General features: G+C 41.3%; 1 protein-coding gene across 5 annotated transcripts; it reads right to left on the minus strand.

Moving 5' to 3' along the window:
• Window positions 1–36: 36 nt before the first annotated feature.
• On the minus strand, window positions 37–26533 carry ttyh1 (tweety family member 1). Of its 5 annotated transcripts, XR_005208866.1 has the most exons (16): window positions 25813–26533; window positions 21436–21603; window positions 19319–19548; window positions 15458–15569; window positions 13439–13773; window positions 9672–9767; window positions 9412–9484; window positions 7938–8013; window positions 7725–7780; window positions 7373–7465; window positions 7182–7274; window positions 6960–7099; window positions 5101–5268; window positions 4392–4482; window positions 3551–3629; window positions 1081–1123 (listed from the first exon to the last, which is right to left on the minus strand). XR_005208866.1 is itself a non-coding variant. In XM_037784896.1 (15 exons), exons 2-15 carry the CDS (start codon window positions 21568–21570, stop codon window positions 1040–1042), a joined length of 1770 nt encoding a protein of 589 aa, XP_037640824.1. In that variant the 5' UTR covers window positions 21571–21603; window positions 25813–26533; the 3' UTR covers window positions 37–1039. The 5 variants fall into 5 exon arrangements, 4 of the variants coding, with proteins under 4 accessions (XP_037640824.1, XP_037640828.1, XP_037640827.1 ...); XM_037784896.1 differs by lacking the exon at window positions 4392–4482 and having other exon boundaries at window positions 37–1123; XM_037784900.1 differs by lacking the exon at window positions 4392–4482 and having other exon boundaries at window positions 37–1123; window positions 5208–5268; window positions 25813–26522.
• Between the last annotated feature and the right edge of the window lie 1261 nt (window positions 26534–27794).

Genomic DNA, 27794 nt, shown 5'->3' on the forward strand with positions numbered 1-27794 from the left:
ATTTTGTTTCGTACTTGCATTGACTTGTAGACACGATGAAGGTTATTGAAGTTATTTTTATTTATATTAGACTCTTGAGTGTAAAAGGATGCCATTCAAAAGGAGCATTGATAACCATACAAACTCAATTCAAGGGGTTAACAAGGTCAGTTGGCGAGGACGGGGGGGGGATTCAATGAAATCTCCAACATACCAGACCATATATACACAAAACATCTTGGAGAGATCTCAGAAACCCGATGCTATACATAGTTATTATTGCTAGTTACGGTAGGGCTACTGCAGCACCAGTAGCAAGGATCATATTGCTATGTACCTGCTGTCATTGCATGGGATTTGTAGCTCTCCACTCTCAAGACTTTGAGTGGCAGTTGTAGTTCTCCATTCAATCATTAAAACAGGGTCTTGGTAGCCCTCGAGTATTTTTTTTAAATGTTCATGATTATTCAGATATTATAGACAGTGAGATATACAGAATACCATAAGGTAATACAAGGGAAATACAGAATTGCCACCTATAAAAAAGTAATAATAAAAAAAACATGATACCAAGTGAAGGAACTGCATAACCATTCACAGAAAAAAAAGTGTCTTGTTGCTACGTGCCAGTGCTTTTCTACAACAATATTTATATAAAAACTTAAAAATAAATCGGTGGTACTGATACATTTAAGAATATAAAACTACAACGTAGTAACGTCAATACCATTCTGACTTGCCTCACCACTGTTCACAGTTTACACAGTTTGGACAGACGAGGGGAAAGAATTTAGACCAAGAGGACTTGGTTCATATTTGCACAACCATCCCACCAGCATTGTCATTGTCGGTTATATCAACAGTCCATTTGGACCTGTTTCTTTTAAGTGCTTCTAGTTATAATAATAATAATATTCAGTGGTACTGACGTTACGCACTTTGAATACACACCTAGCATTCATTTTATTTAGATTAGTTTCTTTTTCATTTCAGTAAAGTGTCCATTCATATGAAAACTAAACATTTTTTTTCTATACATTTCCTAACAAAAAAAAAATAATCAACGTGAATACAGGTTCCTCGAATGGGGGGGGTTGGGGTGTGATTGACTTCCCCCGTAACCAGTCAGCATGCTGGGAGAGTACTGTACGTCCAGAACAGTCGTTGGGAGTCAACAGGAGAGAGGTCGAGACGGTCCAAAGAGAGAAAACAAAAGAGAAGAGAACAAAATGTGTTATTTACACGTGATCAACTCAAGAGTAGCAGACAGCACATGTTTTGCTCACTATCTGACCAACTGGCTTTAAAGAGGACCTATTATGCTCATTTTCAGGTGCATAGTTGTATTTTCAGTTTCTACCAAAAGCTGCTCTAACTTGTCAGCTGGCCCACTCTGTTGTGATTGGTCAACCGAACCAAACTCTTCGGACTCCGCTCCAGCTCCGCTCTAACTAGCTTTGTCTGAGGGCGTGCCAAACTAGCCGCTAGGCAGGTATTATGCAAATGTGTTACTTGGTGACATCACCGCGTCAAGAAAGAAAAGGCGGGACTTCAATCAAGACGTTTCAGGCAGTTCAGGAGCAGTGTCTCTGTGAGGGAGAGGAACTCCCTTTGGTGTGGACTTTCGGCTTTGTAACTTCGCAGACCAATTACATGCACAATAACTATATAACACACTAAAGGAAAGGGGGAAAGCACAAAAGCATAATAGGTCCTCTTTAAAGCATTTATGCAGAAATTCAAGTCTTTCAAATAAAACTCAAGAAAGAAGTAAAGCTGTAAATATAACTGCTTTACTTTACTGAACTGTTTACAGACTGTAATGCAGTTCTCAATATGTTCATTATTTTGATGAAAAAAAAGCACTCCAGGTCCACTTACAAGCTTTTTCCAGATTTCAGCTGCATCTCATGATCTTCCTCAACACATGTAGTTTGCTCATTTGTCATAGAGATAGCTAAACAAAGTTTGGTCATGTGATAAATTGTGGTCATTTATGGGGTGGTGGTAGGGCTGTCAAAACTGGCCAAAGATGACGTTTGAATATTCGTTCTGATAAAAGACACAGGTTAGTTATCTATACGATACCTCCTCATTTCACTACAAAAACCTAAATAAGATGGCAGCTGGCCTGGCATGAAAGTTTCCTCCTGCTGTTGGCTGTATTGTATGTCATTTCCAGTAAATATCAAGTTCAAGTTTAGTTTATTGATCACATACACATTGACATGGCAGTGAGATTCTTTGTTCCTGTTTGTTACTCTCTCATCCCTGTATAATAGACAATCGATCTCTCAATCAATTGAATAACAATAATGAATTAAAATACAATCATCCTTATAAACATATAAATATAACAGCACAATATACACAATATAAAATGTGTGTTTTCTGTTTAAAAAGTACAAACGTCGAATGATAGCAAGTACTACTCATTTATCTTTTAAGTGGTTGCGTCTCCAGTCTGATCTCGAGCACACATCTGTAAGATATGTGGTTTGTTTACATGACGCAACGGAAAGCTTGCTGTTAGGACACGGCGTCTCTCTGTCTGTGAACAAGTTCTCTCCATCACTACGGTTGTTGTTGAATTACTCCTCGTTCAGCTTGACCTAACGTTCATTTTAATTATCAATGAATGACAGTGACGATGTGAGACACCCGTCACATGGCAGACAGACGCAGTAGTGCTTTTCTTTTCCACAATCGAATATTAATTTTCATATGTGAATATCTGTTTTTTCATACTATTCGAATATATGTTTGAATTTTGAATATTCGTTGACAGCCCTAGGCAGTGGGGGGATTGAAACTCCAGACTATCTGCAGAGGAAGTCCATGAGATGCAACTGAAAGCTCCAGAAAAAGCTAATGAGGGGACCTTAAGTTTTTGGAGTTTTCTTTACTTTTGTCAAACTATTTTAAGCCCCTTTAAATAACTATATTTTAATGGGCTTTTAATTCAATATTACTGATTTCCTTTATAACTGTTTACCGTCAATTAAGAAGATTATTTTGACAAAAAAAATCAACATCAAGCTTTTTCTGAAGCCTTCAACTGCTTCATATAGATTCCGCCAGTGGACGGAGTTTGCTCAGTCGTCATGGAGAAAGCTAAGTTGTCATGAGACTGTAAGTTTGGTCACATGATAACATGTGGTCATATGTATATATCTTCCTCAGTGGTAGACCATGAGATGCGATTGAAAGCTGTAAATTTCACGCTGACTGTTCATTACTGTTCATTATATTCATTTAAATTGTTATGGTCGAGTTAAGGTGCTCTGTAAAATGTCAAAGATAGTGATAATAAAACACGAAGACCTCTCAAATTCATGTTAGTAACAAAGAGTTAAGTACAAGAAAATCAGGACAGTGAAAATATGTAAATCTCGTTCATGTCGTTGCCGGTTTTGAAGCGTCAGGAGGAACGGAAAGGGCCGGCCCACAGGGTCAAGCGAGGTAACCGTGTTAGTCCGTCTGCTACTGATTAGTAAAGCGAGCGTGTGCACTACCAGCAGTGATAAAATGGCACAGATTGTGATGGCGTCACAAGTACAGAGGAACTCACAGAGGGGGGTGGGGACTGCCTGTCAGTCAGGGGTAGGCTCTCATAGCCAGGGTTGCCATTGGAGGAAACGTTTGGAGTCCTGTATAGAGATAGAAAGAGACAAGGACAGAAGAGAGGGAGAGGAGCAACGGAGGATGAAGGAGAGAGGGAAACAAGGGGTGAGACACATTGAGAAAGACAGACGGGACGGGGGGCCGCGGGGGTGACGGGAGCCAAGGACAGGTAACAGGAAAGAAGGAGAAAGAGCGGTTAGAAATATAGTGCGGAAAAACACAGCACTCAGTAAAACTAGTAGGTATTAGCGCTACTGGCACTCAAGCAGGCGTATAGTCCACTCCTGACTGCAGGATTTATACAATAATCTGCAATTACATGCATTTAGAGCTGGGTGTGACTCACCAGTCCCATTTCAAGCTGTAATGTTGTTTTCCTAATGAATCTGTTTATCTGCATGATAAACCCCAGAAAGCTTTTAAAGCAATCCCGAGCAGATTCCATTTCAGAGGAGTGGACTGTATTATTAGTGCTAGCTGAGTTTCTGACAGTTTGGTTTTAGTCCTTGTATTTGTTGTGTTAATATTAGATATGGGAGCAGTCAAGATGATCAGCTGGCATTAGAAGTTAAATAGTCCACGATTAGGGTTCCTCAGAGCTCTGACTAAGCTTGGAAACATCAGTAAGGGAGAAAGGGAAATAATAAGATGAGAACATTGAAAGTGAGAAAGAGGGAGAACCAAAAAAGGAAAAAAGAGCAAAGGACAGATCCAGAGAAATAACACCACAGCGAGGAGACAGATGAGCGTGATGCAGAAGGGTGTTTTTGGATGGGGGTAGGGGTTACCTATAGTCAACCTGAGCCTCACATCGCCGGAGTTTTTACGAGCGCAGCCTCGCCAATGACACCCTCCCCCCAACACAGCGGCAGTTTACTACTGTTTAGGAGACAGGACGCCATTTGAGACAAGATCTGTGAGAAATGAGCGAGCGGCCTACATCGTCTGTCCTGAAAACACTCGACAGACGAATAGACAGACACACAGACAGACAGACAGACCTCTGGAGTTGTGTCTGTTTCTCTGCCTACACTGGAGTCCATATTGACCTGTCTGTGTGTCTGTCTGCAATGCATGTGCTTAGCCTGACAGCTACAACTACATGTCTATGTAGAGACAAAAGTGTGTGAGCCTAGCTGACTATACTGCACTTCCACTACTCTCCAGTAAAGATAGGTGTGTTATGTATATCATGAACACAATTAATCCTGTTTGGAGGGGGTAATCTGTGATTTCTTCACCAAAAAGACTATGTGTCTGCACATAAATCAGTCTCTATGTGTTGTGTAAGTATCCTCTGTGTACATCCTGGACTTTTTACACTCCCTGATCTGGGGGGCATCAGTATAAAAGTTAAGATCTCGACCCAGAAACACAAGCTTGATGCCAAAACTGTATCTAAGAGCAATCTCTACCTCCTTGTCCTTGCAACATCTGGGCCGTTCTGTCTGTCTGTCTGTCTGTCTGTCTGTGTGTCTGAGTGTCTGTGTTACTCACGGGAGGGGCGGAGCGCTAGAAAAGGGGGGTGTCCAACCGGCCCCCGGGTAATTATAGAAGGGGGCCATGGCCCCTCGCTGAGACCCCGTGGCCGTCGGTCTACGTGCCTGATGGGAGGTGAAGGGATCCTCACTCTCGCTGTCCGAGTCTTCGTACTCCTCTGATTCACTGTCGTCGTCCATGAAAAGAGACAGAGAGGGACACGTGTGAGAAGAGAAATGATGTGTCTTTATACCTTCTTCCCTTCATTTAGCTGTATTCATTTTTGTGGTTCCATTAAAAGACGTCTCCATGATCCTCTCTGTCACTATTCATGATTAGTTAGATGCTAATAATTCAAGAAAAAAAGGTATGAGATGCACACACTAGGTAGTAAAAATTACATACTCTATGTATCCACAAATGGTTACCGGGCCATTCCACCGAATCGGTGCCATTTGCATGTTGTAACTTTTCGAAATCAAACTTTTTATTTGCTTCAACACTGTATCTAATAACACATATGTTTAACTATTTAAAATGTGTAATGGTCAATATCTAGCTATGGATATGGGTCTGTCATGGATTTTCCAAATGGAAGATGGTTCATAAAGTAACAGGACAGCGTTAGCAAATACATGAACTGTAGCCACATGACATCAATGCTAATAGCATGAGAACACTTAGCATCTCCAGATGGTTTACATTCTCAGTCATACTCACAATATGAGCAAAAATACAGAAAATGGAGTGAGAGAACTTGCATTTGGTCTTCCCATGGCCTTCAGGAGACTCACAGGATGCTACTTCCTGTTGATTATGTGACTTGTGTGATGTCCCACATTTTTAGAGGAGGGAATGTGTTAGGGTGAGAGGACTGAGTGAAAACCTGGGGGTCTATTTTAACTAACATATTATGAATTTCCAATGAGAAATGATTCTAATTATTTCATGGTGAAATGTGGTGTTGTTGGGGAGTGGGGACAGGCTAAAATCCTATTTCTTCAGTATGCTGGGTAGTTTTTATTAGGGTTTTAACATGGTAAACTATCAAAACGCTCAATATACGGAGAAATACACACAGCCCGTATTCCGAAATTGTGTGTTTGAAACAAGCCGTTAGGATTTCTGTCCATTTGTGATGTCACAAATATACAATATTTAGACCATTACACGGTTTTAAACATAAACATTCTAAATGTGTCCCAGTTTATTTCCTGTTGCAGTGTATGTGAATAATATCAGCTGACAGGAAGTAAACATGGAACCAAGCTGTTGCCTAGCAACACAATTCTGTTGCAATTCCATTGAAATGCACAAACGGAGCATTTCAGACAGAGGGTAAATACAGGTATATTCAGACAGACAGCATGAGGAAAACAAACGCTTGTTTTTTTAACACCACAGCATGTAAACATGTTCTAGTAGAAACACAAAATACAAGTAAGAACCTGAAAATGAGCATAATATGGGACCTTTAAATTGCATCTTCCCTACCAAATAAAATTAATTAATTTAAAAAAGTAAAAGTAAATATATAAAAAACTATTTGTGACATTTCATCAGTGATCACGTCCATATAAATGTATCAAAAATATTAGTAAGAATAATAAACAAATTGTATCGTAATAGATAAATTCCTCCAACATCCAAATATCTTAAATATCTTAAATATCTTAAATATCTTAAATATCTTAAATACCTTAAATACCTCTCCCCTAATGAGAAGCTCCAGCCTAAAGAGGGAGGGTGGGTTACATTCAGATTATCAACTAATAAAAAGAACATATATAAGAAATGTAAATACATTTAAAGTCTATAAATGAGTGTGAGTGCATGAAAATAACAATGTCCTTATTTCTATTAGAAATAACTCTCACCTGGGGAAGCTCCTCCAGGCGCCGGGCAGGGAGCAGAGGATGGCGGTGAAGGCCAGCGCAGAGAGGAAAGAGTAAAGGGAGAGGTAGAGCAATCCCTCCATCCCATCATAGCACAGGCCTTTCAAAGAGTCGATGTAGTCCTGAAAGAAAATAGATATCAATGAAATAAAGGATTACTTCTGTAATTAGCTGTTAGTACAGGTCCCGTTACGCATGGGTTACCTTATTCAGACCTCTGCAGTTCAGCAGAGCCACCAACTGATGAAAGTTGCCCTCTGTGGAGTTGAGTATCTGCTGAACCTCCCTGAGTGATTTCTGCAATGACGAAAAAAATGTTAGAAAAAAAATCACAGACAAAAGCGACAGAAATGTTATTTCTTTAAGCTGCATGTTTATACATTATTATAACATACCTCAGCTTTGGGGAACTGTGTGAGAGCGTTTCTGTCCAGACTGGAGAGGTGTGTGTGGATGCTGGACAGTGCCCTCTGCGACTGGGTCAGCAGCTGCAGCCAATAAGTCAGCGGAGTTAAAGAGCTTTTAATTTGCATTATTGCTCATATATATACCATTAATATGCTGAGAGAGTAAGAGAGCAAATCATTTAGGGACAGGACACGCGGCAACAGCTGTGCCTCCCGTCCTCAAACAATTTGTCCTTGAGCAAGTCTGACATGCAAACCTGTTCACTCAAATCAATGATGTCAGCTAAATGCCTGCTATGTTATATACATAAAACACGTGACTGACGGGAGGTCACATTACCTGCTGGAATGGACTGTTCATGCGCCTGCTGCAGGTCAGGTAATAATCCAACACATCTGAACGGCCAGCAAAACACCAGTGCACAACAGATCAGTGCATAATAGAAAAGTCGTGGAAACATTTAACTCATTATATTAGATTGGGCTGACATAAGCACAGTGCAGAAATGGGGAAACAACTAGCACTTTGTACAGGGACAGATTGGTGCTGTACCTGAGCTGGTCCCCGTGTTGAAGTGGGTGGAGTTGACTACAAACGTGTTTGGATCCGAGCAGAAGTCACTGAGGGCCTGAGTGACGGGGAGAGCGAGAGAGGATGACAGGAGAAAAAAACAGCAGGAGAGAGAGAGAGAGAGAGAGAGACAGATGAGGCGAAAGAGGGAGGGCGAGAGAAAATGATCACAAGGGAAAAGTTAGTAGGCACACTGACCGACTGACACACTTACCTCCTCAGCTATCTGACAGCAGCTCACAATATAACGTGGCAGATATTGATCTGATCACATGCTGTCCTGGATAAACCTGCTCTGACGTTTCTTTCCATTGGCTCATATCCTCCCCTCTGTTGACCTGTTTCCATATCATCTGTATACACTGCCGGCCTAATTTTTTTTAAGAGGATGCACTCATACACCCACAAATACACTCAGCTTGAGATCTCCTCACCAGAAGAGGGAGTGAGAGCCACACAGAGAAGCCCGCCGGCTGACGGGAAAAGCTGCGACCCGGGACAGAACAAAGTGTACAGGCCCAACAACTGGCCCATTGTTTCCCTGTCAGTGACCAGGGACAGAGCGGCTCTGTGTGGACCCACAGGCCTTGGGACCATCTCCCGCCAGCTCCACATAACACTGAGTCTCTTAAAGAAAAACAGCCACCATTTACCCTCTTCTTCAAACACCCCCAGTCCAGACTCAAACAGTCCCTCCTTCAGAGAGTACGACCAAACTTCACAGGGGGAACACTGGAAAAGGACACTCCTCTGTTTGAGACATAAAACTCTCTCTGTGCTTTGTTCTTGATAAATGTTACAGCCTGTACGACACAGCACACTGGTGGTGTTGTCATGTTTAGGCGTTAAAGGCAAAACGCTGTCCAGCAGCATGTCAGTGAATTTTACTTTCACAGGATTACACTTCTGCTCAGTCTGAAGCCCCAAGAGGCCGAAGCACAGCAACAGCTTTGAGTCTTGCACTGCTCATGGCGAGCTGATGGTTTACCCACACTCTCTCTCTCTCTCTCTCTCTCTCAAACTGATCTCGAGATGCACTCTCCCGCTCTTCCTCTCCCCTCCTCAGTCTCGCTGAAAGCACTTCTCTTCATCTTCCATCTTTGCTTCTGGAAGCCAAACGCCCACACACTTGCAAACACACGAAAAAAACACGCACTTTAATGCACAAGCACAATTTGTTCACAAACGCGCTTGTGCACACGCGCATTGAATCTTTAATCTCTGCCCCATTTTCCTGCCTTTTTGGTCCTCTGCCACGACTGCAGCGTTCCCTAGGAGGCAGATCTTTTCACAGTTTAGCACAATGGGCACAGAAATCACACACACACACACACACACACAGCTTTAACCTCCTGTAGCTCTCTTCCCTCAGCTGAAGCCAGCCCATGACAGTCCCATTCACTTCCTATTCCTCCCTCCCTGCAGCCCTGGCCTCAGTTTTACTGGTCCTACTCACCACTACAGTGGCCGTCTCCAAGCCCAGGGAGCCCCAGCTTAGGAAGAGAGCCAGCCACGCCAGCACGGTCATCCTGGGGGGGGGGGGGACAGCACAAACTCTTCAGCCAAGTGGACACCCTGATCATCAATCCAGTGTTGTATGGTTTGTGTCTAAAGATACAAGTGTTTGTGTGTGTGTGTGTGTTTGTGTGTGTGTGTGTGTGTGTGTGTGTGTGTGTGTGTGTGTGTGTGTGTGTGTGTGTGTGTGTGTGCACTCACAGGATGAGCAGCCAGCGGGCTTGCTTGGCCAGTCCCAGCAGGATGAACAGACACACTATGAGGTCGAGCAGCAGCAACAACACGTATGACAGCCACCTGTAACAAAGAAACACAACATACAGCAAATGTCGTTACATTAAAATGCGCTGTTAATGTTGAGTATGTAAGGTTATTCTTGAGCTTGGAACAAAAAAATCTTAACTCAAGGTCCACTTACAAGTTTTTAACACAGCTTTCAACTGTATCCCACAGGTTATGTTTTTTTTTTGAGAACTGAGACATGCGACTATTTATTGAAATCATAGCACGACTGCTATGTTATGTAAGGGATAATGTACAGCGAGCCGGTCATTGTTGTGAAATACATCCCAACAGGGCGATGCGGCACTCCGGCGCGAACGCGATGTCTTGCATCGCCCTGAAAGAGTATATTTCACAACAATGAGCTGCTCACTGTACAATATCCCACTTATTATATGGCTACTTACTTAAGAAATTAAAAGAGCGTCCAAAGCAACAGTCCATTATAAAGAAATGACAGACCGTAGAATGCCGTGATTGACAAATCAGAATGGAGTATTCGACAAAGCCATGTAATAAGCTGTTTTATATACTGTAGGGCTGTGTGTTGGCAAGAATCTGGTGATACGATACGTATCGTGATACAGGGGTTATGATTCAATATGTTGCGATACTGTAAGCAAGGCGGTATATTGCAATTTTTTAAATCAAATTTCAGGAAAACTGTCATAGCGTAAAGAACACACCACCATTTGCATAAAAACTGAGTAAAAAAGTTACTTTTTTTATGCAATCAGAACAGTGGGATCTGCATTTGCATTTATCACAGTCTCTGTAACATTCAACGTTATAGTGCTACTTTGAGAGGGCACATACACTGAGAGGGAACATCTCTTTGCAAATGAAATAAAGTATTGACTGAGTTATTCTTTGCATGTAAACTATTAATTAAAAATCTATACAGTGTTTTTGAGAATCGGTATCAGTATCACAAAACATAATATTGGTGATATTTCCGATATTATCTTACACCCCTAGTTTTATCCCACAGGGGATACTATACTGCAGCCAGAAATTTGTAAGCAGGAACTGTAAATTTAATTAAATTCTATGGTCTCCAGTTTTATGTTTTTATCAGTGAGCTACCTCCGGGTCTGAAAAGTGAAGCCAATGCTGAAGTGCCTTAAACTTGCATGCTTGCTAATATCCAGCAGGGGGCGACTCCTCTGGTTGCAAAAAGAAGTCTGATTGTATAGAAGTCTATGACAAAATTTGACTACTTCTCACTTGATTTATTACCTCAGTAAACATTGTAAACATGAGTTTATGGTCTCAATCGCTAGTTTCAAGTCTTCTTCAATACAGCATTATGTTCATTTAGTAAATTATGATCCCATTTAGAGTCAAATACACCATGAAGCAGGGTATGTCTTACGGCGTGGCTACCTTGTGATTGACAGGTCGCTACCACGGTGTTGTCCGGTCTGGGAGTTGTCCGTGTTTTCATCTTACAACTTTAACCCTTTCACAGTTTGTTTTCAGTTCCTGAAAGTTAATCATATCGTTTTTGGTCGCCTAAAAATGTCTTATTTAGCGTTTGGTTGTACTTAGCTCCACCCTCTGGTGTCACTTTTTGTTGCAAAAAATCAAGATGGGCGACGGACAAAATGCTGAACAATGGGTGACGTCACGGTGACTTCGTCCACTTCTTATATACAGTCTATGGTTTTTAATCTATGGTTTTATTTACTATATTCAGGTAATCAGAATTGGTTGATTAAAAAGAGAGCACTTTAATTTTGATGTTTTTTATAAATGAATAAATTGAACCTTAACTCTTCAACCGCGCCTCCATTAGGAGACGTGATGGGATGTAACAGTCTTGAACGTCAGTCAAGTATGAAGTTGTTCCAAGTGGCAGCAGTAGAGCAGTGAAGACTGTGTCTCGCCTCAATTGCCATTTTAATATGGCACCTTGTGTATTTTTAAAAGAAGCTCATTAGTTTGGATTTGTCATCTTTGCCAGTACTGTGTGTTTTTGGTGATGTGTGAAATATGCAGCGTTCCTTTCATCACATTCACATTTCTCCACCTGATCTGGGATTAAAACTTGCCATCTTCTTCCACCGTTCCAAGAATTAAAATGTAATAAGATTACTGGGATTCTGTTACTGATCCGGGATATGTATTTATTATCTCTATTAAACAGAAATGAGACATTCACTCAGTGTGTCGTGGTCAGCTTGAACAGCTTTATCGGGCTATTTAAGAGAAAGGCAGACGCCCCTGTATGAGATCAGGGAAGTGGATGAGGTTGAACCTTACTTCACCTCTCACTGTTTAAAGGGAGGGATGCATTACATCGTCTGTGTGCGGTTACTTTATGGGAAGCAGTACTTTCATATTGTTATTATTATGGAATATGGAATATAAAAGCATCAAAGTTTCCATCGCATTGTCTCAAGAAACCCAGCCATCTTAATAAACATACAACATTTATGAAAGGCTGGTTTGAATAGTTTCCTCGGCCTCTTACAACACTAAGAGCAGGAGTGAGTCAGTGTTGATAAACAGCCGGAACATGTTGATAATTGTGAAATTGATCCAGATGGTTTATGCGCAACATCTGCTTTTTTACTACATGAACTTGTCCGAATACTAAACGGTTATAGGAGCTGACTGGAAATGTGCAAACTAAAGTTTGCAGCCAAAGTCACAGAAAATGGCTGCCAGATGTAAAGCCGTGAGACTTGAATAATGACCTTTGGAATTCGGAGGAAAAGAAGGATTCGGAGGAAAACGTTATTTCTTGCACAATTACCAGAAAGAACGAATACATTTATGAGTCAGGTCAGACTGTGACAGCGTTTTTTGGGGGGCTTATCTGATTCTAAACACAGGTCAGTTTTCCTCTGAAGTTGCCTGGAAAGAAATTAGAAATTTGGTACAAATTATAGGGATATGTGTTTTTATGTTTGAAAAAAAACTGCTCCACTATGCGCATGTGCATTATGCAATTATAACTGGAAAATTGTTTGTTAATATGAAGTTGATGTTGATTTGTGTGCTTCCTGTTAACAAGTTTGACATTTTGGCAAGTTCAGCTGACAAATGAAACCTTTCCTTACAGTCAGCGCCAAATTACGTAGTTCTTTCCAGGGAACTACTCTGAATTTTGTTTTAATTATTTGGAAATTACAGACCCATAAGATAAAGTGTTGCAACCCAGTGCTTTTATTTTTATCATTATTATAAATATATATTATTTTGTAATATTATTGGTTTTCTTTTCTGTATTTAGATATTTCATAATCTGCCTGTTATTTAAATATCACCTTTGTGACTTTATTTAATTTCCTAATGACTCCAATGCTGCATGCACAATTGTAAGAACCATGAAAATGAGTCTTGAATGCAAAAGGGAATTGTATTTGAAATATAACTGCTCAATAAACTGAGACAAAAAATAAATAAATAAATAAATAAATAAATAAATAAATAAATAAATAAATAAATAAAGTGTTACCCAAATTGCGGCTGAAACAAATTATATCAAATTGTCTCTGAATCACAGTGTATTGGATCATACAGAAAATATATATGTGTATCATATTTGGATTGGATTGTGGGCCAAGTATCTATTGAATGATTTGAAATACACACACCCCTACTATGCATATGGGAACAGATCTGGGCAGTATTTAATATCACTTACTGTACTAATAATAACTGGACTGCAGCCTCACCTGTAGTCCTCATTGACCATCAGCGTGTTGGCGGCCCAGCCAGGTGAGAAGGGGCTGGGCATCAAGCCGCCGGTTGGCACCATTGTCGGGGCCACAGAGGGAGGTACCGGGGTCAGAGGGATGATGGACGCCCCACTGATACTGTCATTCCCCAGGCCTGCTTCCACGCTGGACCGAGCCAGGGAGATGGAGGAGAGGAGGTTGATAACGTTCTCAGATAACCGCCGGCAGTTCCGCGTCGACACCAGGAAGGGTTTACTGCCAGTAAAGAGCTCCTCCATGGAGGTCAGGGGGCCGGAGACAGACAGCTGCAGCCCAGAGATTGTGTCTGAAATCTTGGAGAGGGAGGAAAAGAGGAATGTGAGGGGAGTTAAGTGGGACAGAAACCACAAAATAGAGATGATGTTGCTCATAAAACCGTGGTCAGCTTAGAGTGGTGTTGTTATGGAGATCGAGAACTGAAGTTTGTGGGCATCTTGGTGCCTCGGCTTGCTAATGCATGTCCCTCATAGTCTATAACACAAGTTAAACTTTTTAATCCTACTTGCAAACTCAAATAATCTAATCTAAAATCTCTAATTTTATATATATGAAATACCTTTAAATATACAACACCTCGAGGTCTCTTAAGTCGGAGTAAGAGGAGATTGTAGAGACAGAAGTGAACACACTCCTTTTGAGACATGTTTTGTATGAATCATGATGAATAATTTATCTGTCTCATTCAGATTAGGCTCATTTTAAGCCGATTGTTTGCAGCTACTGCTTCTGTCTTGTTATCCAATATCTTATCTGTTTATTACCGTACATACATTTCTATATGTTACATACTTGCACATACGTATGTTACATAAATGCACATAACTAAGTGTATAGTCTTTCACGAGTTTTAGTCCATGTTTCTTAATTAGATTTTGTTTCATTATTCATTCATTATATGATTTCTCTGATATACCTCAGCAACATGTCTTTCTTTCTCCAGTTTGGTTTTCCGTTTCAGCCAACTTCCTATTATTTCATCCCTATTTCTATTTTTTTCAAATAGGCTACTATATATTTTTTCATATGTAAATATCCTCAGATTGTTGTTAATTCATATATAATAATAATAATATAATATTTTTTCTTTGTATTTGTATTTAATTAATTGAGATGTTCTTTATTGATTTTATCTATTTTACTCTTGTATCTGTTTTTACATTTTTACTTTGGTTTTGTCTTGCTTTTGTTTGGCTTTCTGTCGTCATATTCCCTTGTAAACTCTGTTTTTAAAGGTGCTATATAAATAAAGTTATCATAATTCCATATGTCAATGGCTCCTGGTGATATTAAATATTTCACACAAATAAAATGACCCTTTTGAAAATTTCATTTATTTATGTTTTTGCAGCAGAATATATGTAGGGATTTCTACAAAGATTGAACAATGGGGCAGAACCCATTTTCATTCAGACATCTTGAGGTCAGAGGTCAAGGGACCCCTTTGAAAATGGCCATGACAGTTTTTCCTCGCCAAAATTTAGCATTAGTGTGGAGCGCTATTTAGCCTCCTACGCAACAAGCTATTGCAAGTTACGTTAATGCATTAAAGAAATTAGTGGTGTTAAACCGAATTTGCTTTATCGCGTTATCATGTTATCTTTAACAGCCTTAGTTATATTATAAATATTATTCTGTCCAGTGTCTGCGTGGCTATTCCTTCTGTCTCCTTCCACTGTGTCTAATGCTATTTATGAGGGTCAGATTAGACCTCCTACTCTAATTTAAATCAGTGATATGTTTCTTTGATATGGATGGATGAGAGCTGAACTGATTAACTCATTCAGGTATTCATTTTCTATATGACTGTAGTTCTCCTGACCTGCATCGTCTACAGTAGAAGGAGGACATTTAGCAGTCTGACACATAAACCGCCGTCTGACCACAGGGAGATCAATAAAAACAGAAGTTTGTATCACACACACACACAGACACACACACGTTAGATATTCTGCATGACAGTTTACTCGCAGCACTCACCAGCAGATCGATGGAAGCTAGAGTATAATTGGCTGTGAGAAGAGACGAGGTCAACTGATACATCCCATCATTAGCCTCGCTGTTGCCATAGAAACCGACGCCTATGGCAACACTGCAAAGGGAGAAAAAAGGGAAACATGAAAACATTGTGGGAGGGTGTATATATATATATATATATATATATATATACAGTATATATATGTGTGTGTGTGTGTGTGTGTGTGAGAGAGAGAGAGAGAGAGAGAGAGGTGGAAAGAAAAACAGATAGCAGAAGCATAAATGTAATGTTTAATTCAGTGTGTATGTACATTTTAAATGAATGTGACACAAGGAGATGGAGCTGGAGAGGATGGGATGTGTGTGCTCTGGATGAGTGTACCACCAGTGGAGCGCAGGGGAAGGAATAAACAGATGATGGGAAAAAAAACTGACTCTTAGCACTCAACGGTTAAGCTTCTGCAAGGAAAATATTCGTAACGTTAAACATAGCGACATGTTTACACATCTTTCTGTTATTCAAATATTCAGATTAAGGCTCGGGCCAGATGTTCCGTCAAATCCCCTCAAACCCGAGAGGAATGGTATGACCCAATCTCCCACAAAGTATGTGACCCAGATTAGAAAGCAGGGGGAAAAAGGAAAAGGAGGAATGTGTGTCTGCATGCGTCCATGTGTGCTTTGCATTTCAAGGCTGCCAAATGTGAAACACTGTCTAATGCAGCTGCGTTTCAAATAGTTGTGTTTGTGACAAAAAAGGGCCACCATCTGGAGGAAAGGGTGTCACATGAAATATTTTCAAGAGGTAAACTGCTGCATTATTTTTTCATCCAGTCTAGCACAGAAAGCTGCGCATCAGAGGAGGAGACGGCAACATTAGAGTACGCTCCATAAGGGAGACACGAACCACATCAACCTACAGTCTGTTTATGATGACATCATTGTGACAGCTGAAATCAGATCCCCGGTACATTATGTTCTGTGATATAACAATACAGTCCCTGTGCGTATAAACGTGAGGGGGAATGGACTGGAATATAATAACAAGCACTGCTGAAGCATTAAATTGCACTATAATTGTATTACTGCACACAGCTGAGCCTGTAGCTTTTACATTTAAAAGGTCTGATGGGCGGCCGAGCTTCTCCTCAGTGACTCCTGCTATACAAGAGTGTGTTGGACAGATGTCAAGCAGCATTTCTATATTCGGTCCATGCAGAGACAGCGTACTGACTTGATGACTGCTTGGTCACCAGATCTGAGGGGAATACCGGTGGGTAAATGACTACTGTACTGAAGGTGGGCGAGCTGAGATCATCCTCACACACACACACAGTGATGAAGAAACCACTGGAATCCACACACACAGGCTGACACACACGCTGCTGTCATAGTCCTGTGGTCGGTAAACAGCAACTTAACGTGACCATCAGCTGTCATCCTCTCCTCTCCTCTCCAGTGGCATTGGTGACTGGGTGAGAGACTCAAAAGCACATGACGATGGAGAGCGTGACAGCTTGTGATTCACGGCCTTGCTGCTGTTCCAGCTAGAAGGACTGTATTTGAGTAAAATCTTAAGATAATTGTACTTTGCTTGAGTATTTCTGTTACTTTATACTTCAACTCTACTTAATCTCAGAGGGCAATATTGTACTTTTTACTGCATTTATCTGACAGCTATTGTTTCTAGTTACTTTTCAGTTTAAAGCTGCAGTAGGTAGTATATTTTTGGCATCATTGGGCAAAGATTCCATAATAACAGTACACCACAAAATGATTCTGAAAACATTTGAGGCGAGAAATAGGCATTAACGTAACATAATATTAATTCATATTTGATCAGCGCTGCCTAGTTGGACGGTTTGGTCGGAGTTCGTGAGTGAGATACAGCCGGCTCTCATGGACGGCAGCTGGACAGCAGACCTCAGATCAGCTCTGACTGCCAGTCTGTAAAATCTTGCCAATGTCGTTAGGAGCACCGGAGGACACCGGAGGACACCGGAGGACACCGGAGGACACAGAGGCACATGATTTTTTTCAGGTTACCTGTTTAATGCACCACTGCGATTTATAAAAATAACTTTTTTTATTCATATTTGTTCCAATCTCGCCTACTTCAGCTTTAAGATTTTACATAAAAAACATAAGATACGTTTATGAAATGCAGTGGATTTTTAAAGATTAAACCAGTGGCTTCCAGTCTTTTTGGCTTGTGACCCTTTGCACTGACTGCTTTGGGCTGCTTGTCACATTTCAGATATTTACGAGTTGTCAACAGTTTCACCAAAGAGTGATTACCCTTCAAACCTCTCAGATGGTTTCATTTAAAGGAATAGATAAACATTTTGGGAAAATAAGCTTATTCGCTTTCTTGCAGAGAGTTGGATAAGAAGAGTGATGTCACTCTTGCGTCTGTAAAATAGACTGTATAAAATATGGACATAGTCTCCGTGACCTCACCCGTAGGTTTCTGAAAAGCTGCTGTGAAGCTCAAAGTGGGTGGCTCCAAACGTTGCCATCTTGGCAGTGACGACGCAGCCTAACTTCTGGCTAATCCAAAAATGGGAAAAGAGGTGGATTATCGGTGGAGCTGAGGTGGCCCAGGTGAGGCAGCAAAGCAGACAGCTAGCGACCTGGTACGGCACCCACCTGTCACTCAAAGTGACTCAATTATGCTGAACTTTAACCTTTAATATAATTCAAACGGTTGAGTTATATAAAAATCCCCCCCTGTACAGTTGTCATGAACGGGAATATTAGCTATAGAGACCACAACCATGCTTTGTACCAGGCTGTAAATATGTTTATTTCTGCTATAAAGTTGGGCATTTTAACACGGGGGTCTATGGGATTGACTCACTTTTGGAGCCAGCTTCAAGTTGCCATTTGAAGAACTTTAGCGTTGGCTTCATTTCTCAGCACCAGAGGTCGCCGCTTGGTCTGTATGGTAAATATGAAGCTACAACCAGCAGCAGGTTAGCTTAGCGTAGCATAAAGACTTGAAACAGGGGGACACAGTCAGGTTAGCTGTTTTCCCCTGTTTCAAGTCTTCATGCTAAGCGAAGCCAACCGGTTTGCTGGCTCATGAGTGGTGTCGATCATTTCATTTAAGTTTCTGCAAGAAAGCGAATAAGCGTATTTCCCAGAACGTTACTACTTTAAATAATTGTTTCAGGCTCAAAGAAGTAAAATAATCCATTATTTCACAAAAAAGCAAAGAAGTCCAAATATGGATGCTCATTTGTATATTTGTTTTCTCTTCTTTCCTTCAACATTAATCATCTCACAACTCACTGGAGGGGACTGAGCCCTGCAGTAGGTCGGGAACCACTAAATAGTTGATACTAGCTGCACTTCGACCACCTATGACACTAAACTGCTACGTGTGCATTGATACATCAGTTAACAATCTAATAATTAGTGGTGGAAGAAGTATTCAGATTTCTTCTAAACGCAGAAACACCACAATACAAAAAAGTCCTGCATTCAATCATGGAGTATCGGCAAAGTAATTGTGATATTGTTATATATGTATTATTGTTACTGAATTAATATTACAGAAGCATTAATGTCTGAGGGCCATTTTAATGCTGTCGCTGGTTGAGGTGCAGCTAACTGATTGCTTTATATACTGCTGAGTTGTTTATCTAATCTAATACTACAACTTTATGTTCTGCTGAATATGTTCTCCTACTTAAATAAGTTTTTAAATGCAGGACGTTTACTTGTTCTCGTGTATTTTTACAGTGTTACACTGGTACTCTTACCCAAGTAAAAGATCTGAATACTTCTTCCGCCACCGTTAAAAGGCGACTTATGTATGTTTCTATAAAATAAAAGAGCGCTTTGAATCCTCCTCCTCACCAGCACAGCGTGACAGACGCCACCGCCACCCACGTGACACAGCAGATGCCCCGCCCCTTCTTCCCGCTGTAACCGTGACCCGTGCTGGCGTCTTCGTCCTCCTCCTCCTCTTCCGATCCCTCGCTCCGGTCACCACGGTGACAGCAGCAGTAGTGTATGAGGAAGGAGAGGACCACCAAGAGCGAGATGACGAGAGCGATGGCGGATAAACTGGACAAAACCAGCAGAGTCTGAGAAGAGGAGGAAGAGGAGGAAAGGAAAGGATGAGTCAGTGGATGTGAAAAAATGGCACTCTAATTCCATTTTTTACAAGAGGAGAAGAGCAATTTGAGAGGGTGAAATACCAACTAATCCTGTTAAATTCCATAGCTCTGTCATATCGTCCCGCCCTCATTAAGCAGCAGGAGATGGTGATTAAAAAGGTATGAAAATATAAATTGTGAGGCAGGTAAAATCAAAGATGCAGATACACGCTGCGGCTGCATGCAAACATACATTAACAAAGATGGAAATTTAATGCAATCTATTTGAGGTGATTCTTGACCATTTATATTTCAAAGGCCTTAACCCGTGAATCCCTGATCTGCACCACAGTGAATATTAATGTCGTTAAGCCATACCAGACTTTGCTTTTGATCAGGCTCCATGTCATAAAGTCAACATTACTGAAATGCATTTTGCTCCAACACATATCTACAGTATTATCCTTCATCCATCTGCCCGTCTGTCACCCCCCACACTCCTCCACCTTCCCACTCTACTGTATCTCACCTCCTGCTATCTGAAGCCCCTCCCTGTCCGTCGCTCCACCCCACCCACCCACCTACCCCTCTTTCCCCACGCTCTGCCTCGCTCCCACTCTCTTTCTCTCCCCCACTCTCCCCTCTTTCTTTCTATCCACACCACTGAATCTCTATTAATAATCTGTGACCTACTTAAATACATTCACTGCCACTCTCTCTCACTCCCACTCTCACTCTCTCTCTCTCTCTCTCTCTCTCTCTGCCCGGTCTTCTGTTCAGCAACCTCCTCGCATTACTCATTCCCTCTCTCGTTCTCTCTCTCGGAGCACTTTCAGTCTCTTTTGTCTTTCTGTTCTGCAGGATAATTTGCGTCCCCCCCACCCTCCCTCTGAACCGCAGAGAAGTCACAAACATGCACTGAGAGACACTGTGTGGCTGGAGCGTTTTGTATGAGAGCCTGTTGGAGGAGAAGCAGGATGAAACCTTGCATTTTGAAGCACATAATTCAGAAGAACGCAGACAACAGCAGCTGTGGAAACCTGCTAGAGGAACACGTTGTATCTCGTGCAACCCCTGAAACCAAAGTGCATAAAATATCTCCAATTTGCATGCACAGAGGCGGAGGTGCAAGTGACAGTTTAGAAGTGCATTGCAACATCGAAAGTGGGGCTGCACGATTTTGAAAAATATCTAATTGCGATTATTTGGAGTGATATTGCAATTGCGATATGATTAGCAATATTAGAGGAAATGATACATTTGTCATCATTATTCTCATTTTCATTGAAAAACATGTTTGTGGTGGGATTTTTGCAGGAATCTGTACCAAACAAAGGTGTTTTCTTAAATCTGTAGAATATGATGTGTTGGCCAGGACATCTCTGCAGCACGACAATATCTAATATAAAATGGTATTTTGACACACATTTCACCTTTAACCAATATTGCGATTTCGTCCTCATCCTGCGATTTGAAAATTGCACCACAGGCCATATTGCGATTTCGATAAAGTTTTGATTAATTGCGCAGCCCTAATTGAAAGCAAGGTACAAAAATGAAAAAAGGTTCGATATGAGCTGAGGGGCTCTTGGAGGGGTCTAGTGCTATCTTCCCTCCAATAATTAGGTCAATGAGTTGGCATGAAAAGGTGTTTTAAACGACTGTCATCATCGCTCTGCAGATTGCTGTTACATTCAGGGATTTATGGAGCAATTTAAAGTGTGATTTAGAGCAAATTGCCCATCATCCAGTCACTTAATTGTACCTGTAGAGCTTTAACTACAAATGGAGCAACAGGGCTGTAATGATTATGCAACATGGCACCTCAGATTGGACAGTTACAGTACAGCATGTGGTGTGGCAGGTGTCGCTTACCTGCTGGTACTCCCAGCTGTCGGGGACAAAGATGTTGTCCTTCATCTGCATGGTGAGGTCCAGCCGGGGGAGGGCGTGACACAGTCTCACCCACAACGAAGGGGTATAGCTGGGCACCGTTGTCATGGCAGCCATTTTTTCTACTGCCGCTGGTCCCCCTCCTCCACCCTGCGGGAAGGAAGGGAAGAAGGGTCAGAGCAGCCCGGATGTGAAGTAAGAGCAGAGGAAAGGGAGAGAGGGTAAGGACAGGTGAAGGACTTCAAGGGTGGAGAGGACAGAGAGGTCAAAGCGAGCTCAGCAGCCGCCGTGTCCTTCCTCAATCCATCCATCCATCCATCCATCCATCCATCCATCCATCCATCCGGGCTCAGTGGAGACATTTATGATCACCTGTGCAAAGTTAAGGGTCAAAAATGTCAGCTGTAGTTACTAGAAAAACGCTCTTGGGAGTGTAAATCAGTGTGCATACCTCACTCAGAGCAGAGGTGCAGAGCAAGTGTGTTTTTGCCAATAACACTTCAGCTACAACACAGTTTGGATTCCCTGTTCTTGGACCAGTTCCTCAGGGCAACATGAATGAATAAAGCTAATTTGTCACAAATTAATATTGTTATCAGCTTCACCTCTCCCAATCTTCACTAATATTTTTGAAACAGAAAGCAGTTGTGTTGTTGAGCATGTGATCACATGAGCTCACAGCTCAAACAATTTGTCAATGAATCGATTAGTCGGGAGATTGACAGATAATTAATCAAGCAAAAATGTAAAGTATTTGCTGTTTCAAACATTTCAAAGATTTTCTTCGTTTTATATTAGAGATGAATGATTTTTGAAAAAATATGTAATGCAACTGATATTGCGATATGATTGGCGATAGTAGATGTATGATCATTTTTACATTATTATTCTCATTTTCATTGAAAAACATGTTTTTTTGCAGGGATCTGTGCCAAACAAAGATGTTTTCTTAAATCTGTAGAATATGATGTGTAGGCCAAGACATCTCTGCAGTACGACAATACTTAATTTAAAATGGTATTTTGACACACAATTCACTTTTAACAAACATTGCACCTCTTGCGATTTGAAAATTGCATTATAGGGATTTCGATAAAATTATGATTAATTATGCGGCTCTATTTTATATCATCTTTAATTGAATATCTTTGGGGTTTTGGACTGTTGGTTGGACCAAAAGAGAACATTTCATGATGCAACCTTGGGCTCTGGAAACTTTTGGTGGCAATTGTTACACCGAAATCTGTGACCACAGAGGCGCTAGCAACATATGATGTCACCATTTCTGACGTCTGTGGTCAGGAAATGTGACCCCACTGTATTTATCTTTTGCTTTTCTTTTACTGTTTTGTGAATATATATTTAAAGCAAAAATATTAAAATAATTTCTAAAATGTAACAATTTAGTTGTGTGTGTTTTCTCTCATGTATACATGACATGTAAAAGAGGGGTCCATTTCCTGACGACAGTCGTCATAAACGGTGACATCATGTTGCTGGCTCCTCTGCGGTCACAGATTTCAGTGTAACATCATTTTTAGATATTTCACAGCACAAACGATGAATCGAAGAAATTATCAACAGATTAAATGATAATAATCGTTAGTAGCAGCCAGAGGGGTTTTGCCTTGAACACATGTGGAGGATTACGTGACTATATATAACAAATGGCTGTTATTCACAGACCCGTCTCTTAACCTTATGAGAAGGGTATCTGCTATAGGAGCAGCACGGATCATATAGGGGATATGTGGCGTCTTTGAAGAAGTCTTATTGTCAGAGTATATGCAGGAGAAGAGCGCTGTGTAAGGCACCAAGAGGACCCTTATACAGAGCATGATATATCTGACTGCATCATCAACCACTGCTTACTAAAGCCGTGCCAAGTGGGAGAAAGTAGGGTAAATACAAAGGGCAAATCCGGTTAGCCAAAACACACACTGGAATCCTCATTACAATGACGGAGCTGAGGGGGAACAGAGGGCGAGACGGGAGCCTGGTAGGCTTCTGATACCGGCTGCCCAGATTAAGAGACCCGTCAGAGCTTTACTGTTTAAGAAAGGAGCGTTTTGAGACAGCTAAAGAGAGGACACAACAACAGCACTGATGCTTGAAAACAACGGGTTATACAGCCCAGCTCAATGCTGAGATTACAGACAGATACTGCATTTGAGTCTAACAGGATCCAATAATGTCAGATAGATTCTGAATTAAAGGCTTTTATTATTTGTTCTATACTTCTTTCAAACAGCGCAGTATTCCACACTGATGAGGCTCCCTATTGATTCGTGCATGATAAAAGTTTAGATTTAGCCACATTCAACGCCAGACAATTTCCCATTCAGATTTGGGGCGTTTATGGCTCAGAACAAGTTAACAGCTCGCCCACTGGCCAGACAGGGCTGCTGTAAGCCCATTACAATAAGCCTGTTCACCTTAATGGTTCCAGCAGCCCAACTGTCACAAATCAAATCATTGCCAACACTCCATTTCCCTTATTAAAAATGTGTGCTGAGCATAATGGTTCACACGCTGTGAGGGTTGCATCCATCCACCACACATCAGCGGCGTAAACAGACTGTGTGCTGTTATGTTTATGCATTCCTTCATGGCCATTTATCTTGAGTGAATTCATTAGATTAGATGTATTATAGGAGCCGCGAGGCAGGTCTATGCGGTGCGTTTATCAGACTTTAGAGACGATAAAAGCTTTTTGAGAGGCATAATAATCGAGTGAGGGAATAATTCCACAATCAAAGGAGAATCAGTCTACCTGTTGTGATCAGCACCACCAATAAAGTGGGTCAATAAAGAAAAGCGTTTCCTTTGATGGATTACAAACTGCACTAATAGTGATTTTCACCGTGAGGCAGAATACACCATATAAACCCACTTTATCAAACAATTAAAGATTAAGAAATATGAATCACAGCAGGTTATCTGATCACTTCTCGCGCTGGATTAATTCAAGATGTATGAAGAAGAAAGTGGTGACAGACACCAAGGTCAAAGTTCAGGTAGGATTCAGAAAGTTATTGAGGCTACTTAATGATGGGAGTGAGGGTGAGGGGTGGGGGGTCACAGTGCTCTGGAGCAGCAGTTACTCAGCAGTTGTCACAGATAGGAAGCCTCTATTTGACATGATGTCTCCTGCCAGCTTGTTATCATGCCATTGCATAACTGAAGCCAAATAAATGTGATTTTGAGTTCAGTCGATGGAGAGGAAAAGAAGAGATGGAGATTCGAAGGCGAAGAAACCACCGACTCTCACCCAAACGTGAGCTCTTGAAAAAAAAAAAATTCTGTTGCGTTTAGTCTGCACGCAGCTCAGACGACACGGAGAATGAAATCACTTGCGTGATATGAGACTCCATGATGTCTGAATGTAAAGAAAAGGGCCATTTTGTGAGGCAGCTAATGAGAACAAGGCTGAGGCATCCCTGTCAGCTGGATTCAGGATCATCTTCAGCACAGGAGATTCATCCCCACCTTCATCTCTTTACGACAATACAACTCTCTTGAGCAGAAGATATAATTAACGGAGTCCTTTTGCTGTTGCACCTTTCCAATTTGCCTCATAAAATCTTTTATGATTCACATTACAGCCTGAGTGGTCGTCTAACAGCCTCTTAACAACAACCTTAATGACTGCAATTTATGAGGAAGCATCGCAGTCTCATGACACACTACATGAGCCAGGAGAAATTAATTAACGTCTTTATGAAGGGTGCAAAGTTAGCTTTATCTACCGAGGTGAGGCGACAGGAGAAGAAGAATATTCTCAATTAAAATTCAATTTCCACTTTACATTCATCTGTGAAATTAATGTTCAGCTCCGCAACAATGAACCTTCAAAGTGAGTGCAGCTGACCGAAGGCAAGTGAGTGCAGCTCATAGTCAGTAAGTCAGAGCGAATCAGTGCTTTGATGTGTGCAAAGAGTCCAGCATGACAAGTTGATGGTGACAAAACGCTTCCACACTACTGACCCGACTGACAAACCAAATGCAGAACAAAATATTAAATTCTCTTGCAGATTAAAACAAATAGTCCAAAAAAGCATTTAGAGGAAATAAAAGACAAATTAAACTATAACTGGGTGGGAAATAAAAACCATTACAGCATATTATTCTACAAATGGGAGAAGATTCATCCATTTGGTGTGATAGTTGAAGCATGAATCCATTTTGGCAATACGGTTTCATGAACATCCATTTAGCACATTTGAAAAGATAAGCATGGATCCAAATTAGCAATATACTGTGATGTGGTATAATGTGCATTTATATCATATCTCACTTGATTGAGGATTCAATCATATCAACAATTAAGCCGTAATGGACAGGAGAGAGAGATCTTACCTCTGTCGGTTGTGCAGGGAGGTTTCTCTCTCCTCCTCCTCCTCCTCGTCTCTTCTCTTCTCGCCGGTGTCCGTGAAATATTTACCCACTCAAACCGGTATACTGCCAGCCATCAACGCCTGATGCTCTTGAAAAAACATCATCCTGAAAAAACAGCCTGGAGACATGCCAAAAATATGTCAAAATAGGGGGAAAAAGAAGGGGGAAAAAATGAGCCAATAATTCTTGCAGTTGTTGAAATATTAAATAGCCAATAATTGTATGGTAGTCTGGTGACAGTGGAGAGGTGCTTGTGTTGATGGATGAGAGAGGAGCTCTCTCAGTGAGAGCGAATGAGTGAGAGAGACAGAGAGAGAGAGAGAGTGGGTTAGAGAGAGAGAGGGATTAAGATTGAGGAGACACCCCTAAGGGACCCTTTATCGTTGCATTGTAGCCCTTCGTAGCTTAACGCCCGAGCGACTTCACAACACGGCAGCAACACGATATTGCCCAAAGATAATTAATCTGTTAACGGGGATTAGCAGGGGTCTCACCCCTCACTCGCTTCATACCGAGGCACACTTCTTCTAATGCCGACCCCCACCACCAAACCATCCACGCACACTCCCATCAACCTGACCAATCTGCATCCAGACTACCACACTGAACCCTGACCAGATTACTGAGGGAAAAAAGTGAAAATGCAGCCAACTGTGTGCACTAAATAATAGTGAAAAGAGATTTTTTTTTTTTTTTTTAAATCCACTCACATGTTGGATGCAAAACTCCTGCCTATGACAGCACTGTTAAGGCTGCGACGTGTCGAGAGCTAATGTGAGGTAGAGATGCACATAGAATTAGAGTAAGAGAAGCACACATGGATGAATATGGGGAGGTTGAGATGCAGGGGAAGGCAAGAGGAGGAAAAAAAAAAAGTGGGTTCCCAGGGAGTGATGCTGAGAGAAAGAGGAGGGAGGGTGAGAGATGGTGTGAACAATGAATAGAGAGGGGGGGGAAGCGGCATGCAATGGATTTTTAGGCAAAACCAGCTTTCAGTGGAGGCTGCAGAACAGCATCAACACTGATTCAGTGGCGAGGAGGCAGTGGGAAGAGGAACAGTGATGAGGGATGGAGATGGAGATGGAGATGGAGATGCTTGTTGGGTGATTTGACTGAGAAATGCAAATTGGAGATAAAATGGTGTAAAAAAAGAGTATGGTGTTTATCTGCTGTTGGAGAAAGAGGGGCAGAAGCGAGCGAGCAAAGAGGGAGGGGGCGGCGTTAGTTTTTCTGTGTCACTGAAAGAGAGTGGGGGAAGGGAGGCAGGGAGATAATGCGAGCGAGGGAGCAAACAGTGGAGAGCCAGAGAGCATACTCACTGACTCATATAGCCTATGTATAGTGTATGTGTGTGAAAGAAGATAGAAAATTATATTATGTATGCAAGAGTTGTTCAGTGAGCATTTACGCAGCCTCCGTTTATCCGTATGTTAAACCACAGCAACAGCAACAGTACCGCATCCAGGCCCATCCATCACCGCACTGATAAAATATCACCACTCACAGGATTTAAAATAACCAATTCAATATTTAATGTCCTGCACAATCTCGTGGTTATAATTCATCGTAAATGGCATACAAAGTCATCGCTCTTGTGGAACGCCATACATACAATATTCATATAAAACAGATAAATTGTGGAATTATGAGCTGCAGAATACAACTACTTTAATTCATGGCTGTAAAGAAAACATAATCGTTTCCCATCATAAACAATTCATGCCTCGTACGTAAGCCTTTATGGCAGGTGCATATGTCTGTCTGTGTCGTTATAAAACAGTACAGATCAAAGTGAAGCGAGAAGTTGGCCCCGAACACCTTATTTGGCCCACCAGATAATAAATAGAGGAAGCAACATTTACATTCAATGTAAGGCATTTCATGTTTTAAGAAAGTAGTTATTCTACTCTGCAACAACTCAAAGCTGATTAAAAATCCTTTAC

The sequence above is a fragment of the Sebastes umbrosus genome, chromosome 11 (assembly GCF_015220745.1).
Source record: "Sebastes umbrosus isolate fSebUmb1 chromosome 11, fSebUmb1.pri, whole genome shotgun sequence".
NCBI lineage: Eukaryota > Metazoa > Chordata > Actinopteri > Perciformes > Sebastidae > Sebastes > Sebastes umbrosus.